This window comes from Crassostrea angulata, chromosome 5 (assembly GCF_025612915.1).
Source record: "Crassostrea angulata isolate pt1a10 chromosome 5, ASM2561291v2, whole genome shotgun sequence".
Lineage (NCBI taxonomy): Eukaryota > Metazoa > Mollusca > Bivalvia > Ostreida > Ostreidae > Magallana > Magallana angulata.
Window position 1 is genome coordinate 3,968,172 of NC_069115.1, and position 16,344 is coordinate 3,984,515.

Sequence of the window (16,344 nt, forward strand, 5' to 3'; positions counted from 1 at the left end):
TTACAGTACTGTAAATCCAGAATTTGATATTTAATAAAGATGTGGAAGTAACTATGAAAAACCCCCCCCCAAAATCAGATCATCACAAAATGAACCAAATTTATTCAATATAAATCCTGACCTGGCGAGCAGATTCCGTCGGAGTCAAGAGCCTCGTGTTTCCAGATAGGTTTGTGGGTGCTGGCATCCACCATCGGTCCCATCACCTTGTCAAAGCTCTGGTTGGTGTAGCGCTTCAGGGTGCAGGCTTGCTTCCTGTACACTAGACACCGCCCAAAACCTGAAACAGAAACCACATTATTATACGCCTCAAGGAGACACTGCATATCAAAACATCAATGCACTGGTGCACAGCCCCCCCCCCCCCCCCCCCAAAATACAGACTGAGATGAGACAAATTTCATTGTCTGTACACCAGACACCGCCCAAACAGCAGACACAGAAACCACATGTATACCACAAATAACTGCCATATATAATACAATCTATGCAATTAATCATCATTAATCATTACATCGCAAGTAACCACTATAATTCTTAACATCAACAAAATGATACACCACAATTAACCGCTACATTTCTTAACATCAACAAAATTATACACCACAATTAACCGCTACATTTCTTAACATCAACAAAATGATACACCACTAGTAACCGCTACATTTCTTAACATCAACAAAATGATACACCACTAGTAACCGCTACATTTCTTAACATCAACAAAATGATACACCACTAGTAACCGCTACATTTCTTAACATCAAAACAAAGATACATATTTTATTATTAATAATGCTAAGGTCTGAAAAAAATATCAAGAAAAAAGATCACTTTTCCTGCTAGTATCTGAGTTAGCACAGAAGTGATTGATAAACTGACCTCTATCAAGAGAAGCTTTGTTCAGGACAAGGGCGTCCTCAATGTCGTAGCCGCTGAAACTCATCACTGCAACGGTGGCATTTTGTCCGGCCGGTAACTTGTCAAAGTGGATAAGCTCAATTGTCTGAAAACCATGAGAAGGAGTGACAAACTGTGGTTTATAAGAATCAGTAAACTCAGTAATCAAAACAATGAGAAAAAATTCTCTTTTAGGGCATAAAATGTGGTTTCATTTAGTACTGGTAGATGTTTTTCTAAATTTTCATTTATTTCGTAAGCTTCAAATGACCTCTGACCAAACATCAGTAGAGGTCAATCATGTTGAAGTCTGACAATTGTCAAGAAATTAGTTAATATATAATATAGTGACTTGACTTTTCTACCTTCAAGTTCATTTGTCATGACCAACCTACATTCTTTCTCGAAATTAGTTTTTTATTTTTTAATTGGTTTGATATAATAAATTGTATTTTACTGAGGTCTAACCAAAACTACATTTGCAGAGCAATAGCATACCCTGTCTATTGAAGAGACACATGTAAATCAGCTGTTTTGGATAATTTGACTTACCTTAGATTTGACTAGAGGTGCCTGTGGGTAGCACAACAAGTACATCAAAGTGTCTATACGATTCCTCTGGTTATATCCAATGGTACCTGTATATATATATATATATACTAGATATATAAAACAACAAGTACATCATGTGTGTCTATACGATTCCTCTGGTTATATCCAATGGTACCTGTGTATCAATTTACATGTATGTACATACATGTACTTATTAGATAACATAAAACAACAAATACTTGTATGTCAAAGTGTCTATGTTATCGCAATGGTACATGTGTACCTGTATGTCCATATAATTAACACAAGTTCATATTTGGAATACTGAATCTCCTTGCACAATGGATTAAAGTTTAATTTAAACAATAAATAATTTTTTTTTAAAATTAATTTTCATTAATGCAAATATTTCTAAAGAAATGAAAACATCCTTTTTGGAAAAATATTATAGATGAAACAAAAAGTTGAAGGGAAAATTAAGATCAAGGATGGTACAGTATTAATAAGACATCATTATATAGAAAGGAAGGTGAGGGCTGCCATGAGTATTTCTGGAATTATTTTACTGATGATAGACTTCATGGGGCCAATGAGAGTGTCTGGACGACTAGTATAAATAAAAGAAGGAGCTATAGACTCCTGTTTGACCCCTCACCCATCGCTTGCTTGCCCATGGCACACTGGTAGGTGTTCCTGGGGGACTGGTTGTGATGGGGGTAGGGAATCAATCCCGCACAGACTCCCAGAATGGTGAACGGTTCGATCTCCAGATGAGTTGTTTCCCTTTATAAAAAAAAGACAGAATATATGTGAGCTCTCATAATCAATTAGAGGCTTACGTTGAAAAGATCTTTGGGATGATTATAGTTAATCATGTCATTGAGTTGTAGGATGTCCTGAGTGTGAGGATGTCATGAGTTGTAGGATGTCCTGAGTGTGAGGATGTCATGAGTTGTAGGATGTCCTGAGTGTGAGGATGTCATGAGTTGTAGGATGTCCTGAGTGTGAGGATGTCATGAGTTGTAGGATGTCCTGAGTGTGAGAATGTCATGAGTTGTAGGATGTCCTAAGTTTGAGGATGTCATGAGTTGTAGGATGTCCTAAGTTTGAGGATGTCATGAGTTGTAGGATGTCCTGAGTTTGAGGATGTCATGAGTTGTAGGATGACCGAGTTTGAGGACTCCCTGTCTTACCTGGTGATTCCTGACTCGTACAGTGAGATCATACAGTCGTTCTCCTCATTCACGTCCAGGTATTCCACCAGTCCCTCCTTCAGGAAGTCATCAAAACTTCTGCAATCCAAGAAAAGAGAACATTATAAAGCAAGCCATCCTGTGAATCCTGAATTTAAAATTTACTGTTTGACAATATATAAATATGTGGACAAAGGTCCTCTCAATAACATCAAAAGTCACGTCATGCACATACCAGTACTTCAATACCCCAAAAATTATTGCTGAACCCATTATTGATGAAATCAAAATAGTTCTTTATGCAAAGTACCGGTATATCATTTATTTATGATGATAATCCAAATCTAAATCCTTCCTAGTGTAATAGTGTGTATATACTGTGGTTTCATAAATATTCGTTGAATACCAATTTTCATGGATTTTGTTATTAAGTTGATCCACAAAATTAAGTGTTCATTGAAGTGCAATTTCTATTAACATTTTGTATTGATAGGGTCATTGGCCACGAATTTACGTATCCTTGAAACTGTGATTTTCACTTCATCCACGAAAATTGATACCCTTGAATATTAATGAAACCACAGTAAAGGCTCAGTACTGCCATGCTCCTACTAGCACTAGCTAGTGGGTTAACCCTTTAGCTCAGTCGGTAGTAGTGCTGAAACGAATACCATAAATCAATATTCCAATATTCGTTCGTGTTATTAGATTTGTATTCGAATATTCGTAGACGTCATCTACAAGGTATTAAGCATGTTTGATAGTTTATATTACTGTGTGATTGTATGTGTAAACTGCTTAAACAAGTCAGTTTGAAGTTGACATTATGAGTATCCATAGAATTATAGGTACATGCATTTACTTTGTATGCAAATAATGTTTATATGATATAATTTTTCATTATTCTCCATCAACTACAATCAAAAGTTTTTTTTACTTCAATCTTTTAATAAAATACTGCAGCCCTCAGGCACGTAGCATCAGGGGGGGGGGGGGGCCAGGGGGGGGCCTGGCCACCCCACTTTTTCTCGCAGCAACAAATTTTTTTAAAAATTTACATATAAAAAAATGAATTATAATGGAGTTGGCCCCCCCACTTTTTTGGAAGTTAGTAAAAAATTGGTATGAAAATTAGGAAATGAGTTGTCAAATTGAAGTCCCCCCCCCCCCCCCCCCCCCCCCCCCCCCCCCCCCGGATTAGGAATTTCATGATTTGGAGGGAAAGAAATTTTGGTAGGGAAGAATTTTTTTTGGAAGTATAGTTGAGTTTAACCCCCCCCCCCCCCCCCCCCCCCCCCCCCCCCACGGATTAGGATTTTGAAGATTTTTGGGAAACTTTAAATTTCCCTTTTTTGCTTGTCAAGATTTTTTGGATGGGTCTGCCCCCCCCCCACTTTCAAAAACGATGCTACGTGCCTGGCCCTGACTCCTGTATGAGACCGATTGATAACTTCGTAAGTCAGTCCAAATATTTCCGCCATGTTCGATATCATAGTATTTAAAAAACCCAATAACAACCTTAATTCCGGAAAATGTCCTGAATATTTAAAATTAAAGAACAAATTATATCGTACATCTTTTTAAAAAATCCTACAATGTACCTTTCAATCTTAATTAACACTCGCACTTGTTCAAACATTTTACCAAAATATTTCTTCATCACCTAATATGAATCGAAAAATCCAGAATGTTTGTCTCTGTACAATGTAAACCGTACCTGCTTTTACTTTCAATGTAAACAAGTATGGCAGTCATAGATCAGAGTTTGCAAATGGCTTTGTCTTTACTTTCATTTAGACTAAAATGCTCCCAAATCTAACTTCTTTTCCATCGTAACGAAATGACACGAATATTAGAAATTTACTATTCATTCGCAAATATTCAAAACATTCGTTTCAGCACTAGTCGGTAGAGCGTTGGTTTTTAAACTGAGGGGTCCCGAGTTCGAGACTAGTTGTGGACTTCCTCCTCTTTGTTTACACTAGCAGTACATATAACTCAGTCCTACATTAGTCTATTACACTAGCAGTACATATAACTCAGTCCTACATTAGTCTTGATATACATGTACCTAATCAAGCACAAATTAAATGTCCTATGAAAATCCAGCCTCACCTGAACCCCTGAGTCAGCTCCTCTATGTGTCTCTGTTTAACAAGAGGCTGTCCCTTCTGTACAATGATATAAGGCCTACAAAATATTGTAAATTGTATTTTAATTGATCTCTTTCAAACAAATTTCAAAGAATGAATGAACATATTAATGTAAATATCCATAAAAAATTAGCAGCTTTAGAAAACTTGATCTGACTTGCTTTGACACTTGTTCACTAATTTGAAAGCTTTGTCTACATACTTCACACACCTGTGTAACTTACCTGCACAATCTTCCTCCATCATTGGAGATGTAGACACACCTGTGTAACTTACATGTGCCTACACAATCTTCCTTCATCATTTGAGATGTAGACACACCTGTGTAACTTACCTACACAATCTTCCTCTGTCTGTAGAGATGTAGACACACCTGTGTAACTTACCTACACAATCTTCCTTCATCAGTTGAGATGTATACACACCTGTGTAACTTACCTACACAATCTTCCTCCGTCTGTGGAGATGTAGACACACCTGTGTAACTTACCTACATTATCTTCCTCCATCAGTGGAGATATAGAAACACCTGTGTAACTTAGTTACCTACATAATCTTCCTGTCTGTAGAGATGTATACACACCTGGGTAACTTACCTACACAATCTTCCTCCGTCTGTAGAGATGTAGACACATTTGTGGGTGTGGTTGGTGCACACAGACACAAACTCACTGATGTACCCCGACCGTCGCATCAACCGGAAAGTCCGTACAAGTTTCTTGTGGTCACGGATCACCCCCAAAATGTTACCTGTCCAATTGTGAATAGGTGCAATTACAATACCAAACCCCAAACGGCAGAATAATTCCTTTACTGGTAATTATACTTTGTCTTAGTTTTAATCTTGGCCAGAATTTTAACTGAATAAACTTAAATTCATTTAGCTAACATGCATGTATTGTATCCTTAGAAAATTTTGAATAGTGTTATAGAATAGCAACCTTTTGAAGCCCCCTTACTTACCATTAAGGAAGACCAGATAGACCCTGGAGCTGGTCATCTCCTCCCCACTGAGCAGCTGGATGTCTTCCACCCCCAGATTGAAGGCCAGGCGGATGATGGGGTCCTCCTCCATGTCTGTGGTGATGTGAGTCATCAGAGCCAGGTTTTTAACCAATCCACATGCCTAGAAAGTCAATCAATCAAATCAGCTCAGTCAACCAATCAAATCTCTTATTAGCTAAACAATGAACTGCCAAGCAACACACTATGATCACCAGTACACAATAAATTCAATTAATTTTATATGATGTTGAATATGAATTGTAAAAATAAAAATATTATCTGACTAACAGATAACCTATCATTCTCAGAGTACTACAGCGAATTACAGAATACCGGTAGAGTTTTCAATAGCTTGTTGGATTGCTCAATAGGGTATTCAATTTGGTCAGCAAGGTATCACATCAGGTTTAAATCTAGGTCCTGTGGTTACCCAAGTGTAGATTGTTATTTTGCACTCAACCAATTCATTTGGCACAAAGTAAACCTCTAGAACACTCTCTCCTATTGTTAGCTATTCTATTTATAGACCTTTAAAAAGGATGTTCACCTGAACAGCACTGGATTCTATAGAGCATCAATTCTGCTTGGAGTAATTTGAATTTTGTTTTTCAAAAAATGTAATTCAAAAGACATTTCTGAAGAAACAAACAAAAGAGAAAAGCATAACTTTAAGAGTTACGGAGATATTTTTTTCCTGCAAAAAATCATTAGACATTTTGGTTCCCCAATTCCTGGTGCAACATACAGCGCTAGCACTAAGAGTATTTTTGTGCTGTGACTGCTAATTAGTTCAGACTTTTATAGCAGTAATGTAGGACAACAGGGAGAAACAAAAAAGGCCCAATTGTGCAAATGCAGGGTTGTCTCTAAAAATTGAAGTAGAAGGAGGAAATGAAAAAGTAGCAGGGGGTCTGGGGGTCTTGCCTATAGCTACATTGTGTTTGAAATGCAATAATAGCCGGGTAATTAAGGCATTATTGGCGGGGAAATTCCCCGCCTCCCGGGTCTTAGAGACAACCCTGTTTAATGTTTACTAGATTAACTCACTTTATCGCTGTCATACCTGAATAATCACATGACCTAGATTTAAACCTAATGTGATACCTTGCTGACCAAATTGAATACCCTATTGAGCAATCCAACAAGCTATTGAAAACTCTACCGGTATTCTGTAATTCGCTGTAAAATATACATGTCAGAACTTTTTCCTGAAATATTTACAATATTGATTTAAGGCAATTTCAATCATGTTGCTCCGATTTCTTTAATGTTAGAAATTTCATATTTCATATATGAATCAGAATAAGACCAATTCAAAGATGCCTCAAAATATTTGCATTTACCTTATTTTTCATTAAAAATGTTTAATACTGTCTACTGTTAATGATCAGTTGATTTCTTACTGATTGAAAAACGAAAACAATACTAAAACGCAGTTACCTCCCCTTCTGGCGTATCTGAGGGACACAGCATCCCCCACTGTGACGGTTGTAGAGACCTGGGACCACTCACTTTCCTTGTCTTCTCAAACTGTCACATAAAAATAGATCAATATCAACAACTGCATCAAGATGGAACCAAGATAACATGGGATACTCTTACTATCTAATGCTGAGATGAGATGAGCCATACTAACCTGGCTGGATATGCGAGTCATCATCCCCAGGGCCGAGATAAAGGAGAGACGAGACAGCACCTGAGTCACTCCAGCTCTCTCCATCTTGAATCTCTTGATGGACCAGTTCCCCTACAACAGAATTAGCAAAGCAATGTACATAGCTTAAACATTGCATATACTGTAGTCATTTAGCACAGCATATGTACCTTTACATGGTGTATAACATTCAATACCGTAATATAATACTATGACTAGGTCATAAAACAAAGCAATGAGGTTAATCAATAATCGTTAATCAATTACAAGTGTTAGCAAGGTGTTATTACTTCCTAAAAGTAAAAGTAATAATAACTTTATGAAATCAACCACTTTACCATTCTTTTAGTGACTCACCACAACCACTTACTGTAGATTAAAGTTATAACATTACTGCCTCCCTGACTAAATTGATCACTGCAGAGATGGCATAAACATTCATTCAGTTTACTTTAAGTGAATTAGTGTAGAGATGTCACTGATCCTAAATAATCACTTACTGTCGAAATGGCATTGACATTACTAAGTATGTGACTTGATTCACACTTACTGTGGAGATGGCATTGATCTTATTAAGTTCCTGGCTTCACTGACACTGACAGTGGAGATGGTGGTGACATTAGTATTGACATTACTCTCATCGCATCCAACTGTAGAGATTGGGTCAACAATACTTCTCCCAACAATGATTGACACTTACAGTAGAGATAGTGTTAACATTAATACATCTCTATCTTTATTAGTGACTCACTGTAGAAATGGCATTGACCAGGCCGTTAGTGATCTGGTCCTGTCGCATGTGTTTGATGATGTCAAACTGAGCCGCTCGGGGTTTGGGGATCGTCATGTCTGCTATCCTCTTCAGCTGGTCATAACAGAACAACAAGATGAAATGTATGGAATAAAGTCTACTACACTGATAATTAACATCAAAACATAGAGGAGGAAAGAGTTAGAAACTAACATCATGACCTACAGAGATGTATTCAAAGCATTACCAAACTGACTAAGTAGGAGTACAATATTGTACAACGTTTCGATTCATTTCCATTAAATTCAATTTATTAACCAATTAATAGGGGCACTCACAGGGCATTAAGATAATTGTATATTTACATATTAAATAAACCAATATGTATTCAAACAAGATGGAAAGAGTTGGATGATTGTAAGGAGTCAGACAAAAACATCTATACAATTCATACATACCGGTACATGTACAATCTATGTATCATAAATTTGAAACAGAATATATTTTATTTGTCTTCACCTCTGAGTTAAATTTCTTGAAGAGATCTTCAAACAGCAGCGAGAGGAGCTGTCCGGCCAACTCCAGCCTCTTGTTGCCATAGTAATCTCTGTCGTCACCTTTGACCTGTTCACCTTTCGCCAGGATGACCCTTCGGACCATCAGTGCAAGGTATGCAGCCTTCAGCTTAAAGTTCCACTCTACAACCTGTTTACAAGGCAGAGAAATCTTTAAGTAACATGTTGTACCTTGTGATCAATATAAGCTGTGGAATAATGTTTATGAACTCCGACTTAATTTGACACTAATTTCTGGCTTATAATGGTGTACATGTGGGCATAATTGTGGAACTCTTTTTTGTTTTCTCACGAGAATGTGTGATGGGAACCAGTCTATGTTTCAGTTTACGCCAGCGCATAAGCATAGTTTATAATGGAAGGCAAGTCATTGTTCTTATTTATATGCATGTACCGACATAGATTTAAAATCTCAACACACATATATAAAACTATGTACATGCTAGCTATAGGACATGTAGTCACTAAAGGAGTACATTTGCTATTGATTGAGGCCATACAGGACTCCTCTAGACTTATCTACTCACTGGTACATGTGCCAGGACAATGTCATGCAGAGCCTCTCTGGCTTCATCCACTTTGGTTTTCTTGGACCCTCCCCATACCCGTCTCTGCCTTACTCTCTGTCCAATGTACTTCAGAGCCTGAAAAACAGTGTGTCATTTAATCTATAAGTTTAAACTTTTTATAACTTTTACATGGATCTCATCTGTACTGTAGCTGTAACCTGGATCTCACCTGTCACTGTTACCTGAATCTCACCTGTCACTGTTACCTACATCTCACCTGTAGCTGTTACCTGAATCTCACCTGTCACTGTTACCTACATCTCACCTGTAGCTGTAACCTGGATCTCCCCTATCACTGTTACCTGGATCTCACCTGTCACTGTTACCTGGATCTCCCCTATCACTGTTACCTGGATCTCACCTGTAGCTGTTACCTAGGTCTCACCTGTAGCTGTTACCTAGGTCTCACCTGTCACTGTTACCTGGATCTCACCTGTCACTGTTACCCGGATCTCCCCTATCACTGTTACCTGGATCTCACCTGTCACTGTTACCTGAATCTCACCTGTCACTGTTATCTAAATCTCACCTGTCACTGTTACCTGGATCTCACCTGTCACTGTTACCTGGATCTCACCTGTCACTGTTACCTGAATCTCGCTGTCACTGTTATCTAAATCTCCCCTATCACTGTTACCTGGATCTCCCCTATCACTGTTACCTGGATCTCACCTGTCACTGTTATCTAAATCTCACCTGTAGCTGTTACCTGGATCTCACCTGTCACTGTTACCTGGATCTCCCCTATCACTGTTACCTGGATCTCACCTGTCACTGTTATCTAAATCTCACCTGTCACTGTTACCTGGATCTCACCTGTCACTGTTACCTGGATCTCCCCTATCACTGTTACCTGGATCTCACCTGTAGCTGTTACCTAGGTCTCACCTGTAGCTGTTACCTGGATCTCCCCTATCACTGTTACCTGGATCTCCCCTATCACTGTTACCTGGATCTCACCTGTCACTGTTACCTGGATCTCCCCTATCACTGTTACCTGGATCTCACCTGTCACTGTTATCTAAATCTCACCTGTCACTGTTACCTGGATCTTACCTGTAGCTGAGTGAACACCTGAGCGCGGTGACACTCCTCCAGACAGGGTGCCACGGATGTCAGGATCTCCTCCTCACTCCCAATCATCTGGACAATCTCCTGGTCACACTCCATCCCCATCGCCTTGAAGGCTATCGCTACAGGAATGTCCTAAAAATAAACAAATAAATCAAACTCCTGAAAAACTATCAATACAGGGGTGTCTTTTATGAAAGACATTTACTGTAAAATATTTAATCTCTTTGAAAACCATCAACATAAAAATGTTTTTAATAAAGTTTTCAACAAAAAAACCCCAACACACCAAAAATACAAAAAACAAGTGTGCAGGCTTTATAATCCTTGCAATATATACAATCATGTACATGTACATGAAGTTTGGAAATGAGTGTCTTTACTAAAAAAAATAGGATGCATTTTGACTTTTCAATCAGAGAAAGATAATCAATTGAAAGTAAATATAATTTCAATGATTAAAAAATAAAAAATTAAGTCAGTGTGTAAACTGGACACTATATGACTCTGAATCATATCAAATCTCAAATAAGCATCCAAATTAAGGACATCACCGACAAAATCGACAACCAGCTTAACTTCTTACCTCTGTGAACGTGTTGTGTCTTAGATAGAATTTCTCGTGTTTTGTAGAGACGTACGTTTTACTCTTGCGTTCATGAGTGGAACTGTAATACCAAAATTCATTCATAGACATGATACTTATGATGTATATTTTATACCAGATTAAAACATGTAGCGGTGAAGAAAACAAGAGGCCCATGGGCCACATTGCTCACCTGAGCAACAATAGACCTTAGTTAAAAATTCAACTTTACGAGTCTTATACAAAAAAAAAAATATGAACAATGTGGTCTAACAGATCCTATATTTTCCCTGGATATTCTGTTAATCATTGATCTCTTTTTGTCAAGGTATAGTCATTTCACATATTGAGCATTACAGTTTTCAAGAAGATCTAAATCAGATGGGATATTAACCTACATCAAACTTGTAAAGCCCAAGAATTGTCCAGGGGCTAAAGTCTAAACAATTTTTCAGAATCAACAATATATATGCATGTTAAAATGATTGCATATCAGGGCTCGACATTAACGCTTGTCTGCTTGTCCGGTACCAGTTAAAAAAATATACGGACAAGTGAATATTGCTGGCCACTTACCAACTGGACAAGTGCATTTTTAATTTAAAAAAGTCTCCAACATTTAAAAAAGAAATAAAGGTTTTGTGATAAGTTTATCCATAGTCTCGTTATAATTATAAGTTTATCGATTAGTTACTTTGAATTTCGATCCCGACATCAAATTGCAATGCAATTGAGTAACTCTTGATCGGGTTGAAGTTCACTAATTTCAAACAACTTTGATCAATATTGATCTCACAAAGTACCAAACACACATGTTAAGGTGGCTCACTACACCTTGAATATTTTCTCAAATCAGCAGAAAATTACTTGATTATGATAGATATCATAACGGATATGAAGTATTTAAGTCAAACAGGCAAAACATGTGCAATTTTTGATGAAAAATTGCATTTTCAAAAATTTAATTCAGTAAACAAGAACAAAAGCTTCAGGCGGATTTGAACTCATGATCTGTAGTTCAGAAGTCCATTACTTTAGCCACTGAGCTACGATGATATACAACCGAATCGAACGATAAAAATTGTTTAACAAAATACTTAAATTGCCATCTTGTGACGTAGTGTCTTAAAAAGTGTAAGTCTGGGTGTAGTGAGGTACCTTAAGGAAGAAAAGGTGGCAAAGACAAAGGATTATGGAAAGAAATGTAATTTATTCTAGGTTTCATTCATCATTAATAGACTATGATGACTTTCCATGTTTAGCTGAGAAATCAATTTAACAGTTACATGTATTTTTAAACCTGATGCTAAATTCAAATTGTCTTGTAATTTGCCGTAACAAAGCTACAGCTGACAAATCATATTTAATGTTACATTTAGGAATGATGCTTTAGGTTTCCCTTTAAAAAGTCAGGTTATTAATTATAGCTAGAATAATCAATTAATTAGCTAGAATAATCAATTAATTACTTTATTTTAGTAATACAGAACTGTAGTTTTCAAGTTGACAATATTTGATCTTGAATGTTGAAAAATTTTCGGGCAGGTGAAATTGAAGTTAGGACAAGTAAATGTCTCGGTCACTTGTCTGAATGGACAAGTAGGATAAAAAGTTAATGTAGAGCCCTGCATATAAGTAAAACCATATATTATAACATTTGAGTCTTGGTGAATTTAAAATGTTTTCCTTTGTAAAATTGGACCCCCCCCCCCCCCCAAATGTGGCTCCACCCTGAAAAATATTATTTTGATGAATTTGGAGCTACACTAACTAAGGTTGCTTTCACTATTGTTGCACCTTTTCTAAGATCTGAAATGTTTTTTTTTAGAAAAAGATTTTTCTCAATATATTTCTTTGAAGAGATTTAACCCCTCCTCATTGTGCCCCTACCCTACACCCGGGGATCATAATTTGACCAAACTTGAATCTAAACTACCTGATGATATTTCACATAAGTTACAGCTTTTCTGGCCAGTCATGTTCTGAGTAGAAGATTTAAAATAAAATTTCTCCTTATATTCCTATGTAAAACTTGGACCTCCTATTGTGGCCGACCTTACCCCCCGGGGACCATGATTTGAACAAAATTGAATCTACACTATCTGAGGATGCTTCCACATTAGTTTCAGTTTTTCTGGCATAATGGTATTTGACTAGAAGATTTTTAAAGATTAACTCAATAGATTCCTTTGTAACAATTAACCCCCCCCCCCCATTGTGGCCCCACTTTACCCCCAAGGACCATGATTTTATCATGATATTTGAATCTACACTACCTGAGAATGCTTCCACACAAGTTTCAGCTTTTTTAACCGAATGGTTTTTGAGAAGAAGATTTTTGAAAAATATCTCCAAAATTTTCAATAAATCCTAATTATTTCCCCTTAAAATAAGGCGTGGCCCTTTGTTTTAATAAACTTGACTTCCCTGTACCAAATGATACTTTGTGCCAAGTTTGGTTGAAATTTGCCCAGTGGTTTAGGAGAAGAATTCGAAAATGTAAAAAGTTTACAGACAGAAAGATGGATGGACAGATAGATGCCGGACAAAAAGTGATCAGAAAAGCTCACTTGAACTTTTAACTCAGGTGAGCTAAAAACATATTTTTATTGAAAAAGGATTTTTATCAGCATGATCAGTATTCTAATTTTTTTTAGGGGGAGATTGTATACAAGATAAAAAGTTTTTATATTTGATATTACTAAAATCAGAATACTTTTTCCCAAAAATTATTGACCTAGACTAGACTGCTATGCAAATTGGACAGACATTGATCTATAAAGAGAAATTTCTACAAATAAGCTAGCTTCACTAACCCAGTTTTGGTTAATGCTATGGATCAGACACTGACCTAGTTACAGAGCACTCTATAGAGCGGTTCCGTCCAGTATCTGTGTCCACTATCATTCTATTTTTAGACAGCTGCTCCTGGATAAGGATGACTTTTTCTGTCCCCCGGGTGATGAAGTAACCCCCTGGGTCCATGGGACATTCATTTAGTTTTGCCATTTCCGCTGGACTTTTCCCATTCAGGACACAGTTTGAGCTGCGTAACATGATGGGCATCCTAAAAAAAGATTCTCCGACGCTGTTTCTTTGAGCACATTATACAAGTAATATAGTTATATAAAGTTATACATGTGTACAAGTTCATTTCAGCTTGACGATATCTTTGTTTGTTTTTAATTGTTTTGGAGGGGGGAGGGGTGTCACTGTATTTGTAAAATTTCAAGAAAGTAGTAAGGTATTTGACAAAACTAAACCTTAGAACAACAAGATAATTCTTATCATTGTGATACACATATCATTTCATTTGTTTTAGTTAGTTTATTCATTTCAGTGAACAATAATTGTACTTTGAAAAGAATTTCGTTGTATAATATTTTTCAATTTGTATTTTAGAGTATGTTAATGTCATTTGATTAAAATTATCCTTTATATGTTTAAATATAAAGACAGAGCATATGCAAAATAAAAATTCTTAAACTTCTGTTTATCATATATTACACTGGATATTTCTGTTTGATTTATACAACCTTCCAATTGGCAGATTATTGCGGACGATTCTCTGGTTTCCGCGAGTGTACTCAATATCCACGGTAATAGGTGCTGAGTAGGTCATGTCTCGTAAACGACACTGAAATATACAGAATGCTGGGCTCTTGATACTGAACATCAACTTAAAAGATTTTCAATAAGGAAACACAGAAGGCTTGTTTTACATACTGTTATAAAAAACTTAATTCAATTTCTATTCCTCCTCATAAGCAATTGATCAGCTCAAAATGGTATATGTTCAATTTAGTTTGTTTTTTTAACTTACAAATTTGAAATGAACGTATTCATTTAATGCAATGTCAGAAAACATACAGTACATAAAATGGGTGGTGAAATAATAGACTGGATACAAAGAGAAATATGATAAATAATGCAAAGAAAAATTAACAATCTGGGTATGATTTTACGACGTTATCATCAACAATGGTTACAGAGCAAGAGACTTACTTCATGAGGAGAGATAGGCTTCGTTATATTAAACCCTTCCTCTACATCGGGCATTCCAACATAGATATTCAAATATCTACAAGCAAAAACACAATTTTATCACAGTAAATATTGTAGATGAGTATAACACTTCACAACGCCATGTTTACCAGTGTTTACTCAAATTTTGTTTTTACTTAATATGTTCGTAATTTAACTTTTAAAACATTTTCAACTTTTGATAGATGCAACTGCATTTCTAAAATTATGAATGCAACTAATTGAAAGTTTACAAGGTGAAATATATATACAAACATTTATCAGAGTTTTTGTACTAATTATCCAACTTACTTCATATAAAAGTTAGGGTCTGCATCACTGAGGATCTTGTCGTTAGCTTTCATGATATTTTTAATCTGTTGAGTACAAAAATGTTTAAAAACTTATTGCAGAAATATAACAACATGCATTAAATGAAAAAAAAATCACTCAATAAATCAGAACAACAAACATTCATCAACAAAAACATTATTACTACTCCACATCAATGCGTTCAAGGGAGATAATTTTTCAATTCATTTCAAGAGTTGTCCCCCTTAAAAGCAACATGGCAATAAGACAAACTTTAGAGTTTTAAACCATACCTCTACGTTGATAAAGAAATTGAAGGAGTCAATGTGCTGCTTGACGAGTCCTTTCACCTTCAGAAAAGCTGGCAGCAATTTCCATTTCTCCTGTGCACAATGATCAAATATTATTTTTATAAATTGATATTTTATGAAAGAAGGGCAATACCAGACCAATTAAAATCATGAAAATGAACTTTATTATAAAAATAAAAAATATTGTGATATTTCAGAAATCATGACAAAATGATGCAATGTGATACATATCGATACAGAAAACAGTGTATCGTCCCAGTCCTATTCCTAACTTTAAGATATCATGGATATGTATTAACATCTAAGTTTGATTATATAATCTGGTACAAACAGGTACATTATAATTAATTATTAATATCAAAATATATCGCATTTCAAATCAAATTTGCAAAGCACAGGAACTAAAACAGACTTCATACAGAAATTTACAATGGGAAATGTTGACGTCTTGTCTCCATTCAGAAGTACTAATGGGACTACTTGCACAATTGTTTGATGTTATTATCTGGGGTACTTTTATGTACTCGCTTTGCAATGCAAATTGCAGTAGACATATTATTTTTAGTCATTATCTATGACAGTTTTGAAACCTGACATGTAAGAAGGAGTCACGTTTCAAAATAGAAATCTTATAATATTTCCTTATTATTATATGAATATCATTTGAACCCTGAGGTATAATTTATAAG

The 16,344-nt window shown here is 36.1% G+C and overlaps 1 protein-coding gene across 7 annotated transcripts in view; it reads right to left on the reverse strand.

The window, feature by feature from the left end:
• LOC128183106 (DNA-directed RNA polymerase III subunit RPC2-like) overlaps positions 1–16,344 on the reverse strand; it is a 58,367-nt gene that overhangs the window by 38,243 nt on the left and 3,780 nt on the right. For 4 of the 7 annotated variants that reach the window (XM_052851981.1, XM_052851979.1, XM_052851978.1 and 1 more), the window contains exons 2-21: positions 15,638–15,727; positions 15,345–15,409; positions 15,015–15,090; positions 14,546–14,646; positions 13,861–14,076; positions 11,010–11,091; positions 10,409–10,558; positions 9,311–9,427; positions 8,728–8,913; positions 8,209–8,322; positions 7,440–7,550; positions 7,244–7,333; positions 5,762–5,924; positions 5,395–5,548; positions 4,761–4,835; positions 2,646–2,744; positions 2,108–2,235; positions 1,453–1,538; positions 883–1,006; positions 122–280 (exon numbers count right to left, since the gene is read on the reverse strand). In XM_052851981.1, coding sequence (XP_052707941.1) covers positions 122–280; positions 883–1,006; positions 1,453–1,538; positions 2,108–2,235; positions 2,646–2,744; positions 4,761–4,835; positions 5,395–5,548; positions 5,762–5,924; positions 7,244–7,333; positions 7,440–7,550; positions 8,209–8,322; positions 8,728–8,913; positions 9,311–9,427; positions 10,409–10,558; positions 11,010–11,091; positions 13,861–14,076; positions 14,546–14,646; positions 15,015–15,090; positions 15,345–15,409; positions 15,638–15,727 — 2,386 coding nt within the window. The remainder of the gene's footprint in view (positions 1–121; positions 281–882; positions 1,007–1,452; positions 1,539–2,107; positions 2,236–2,645; positions 2,745–4,760; positions 4,836–5,394; positions 5,549–5,761; positions 5,925–7,243; positions 7,334–7,439; positions 7,551–8,208; positions 8,323–8,727; positions 8,914–9,310; positions 9,428–10,408; positions 10,559–11,009; positions 11,092–13,860; positions 14,077–14,545; positions 14,647–15,014; positions 15,091–15,344; positions 15,410–15,637; positions 15,728–16,344) is intronic. The other 3 variants (XR_008243541.1, XM_052851982.1, XM_052851980.1) reach the window with 1 other exon arrangement.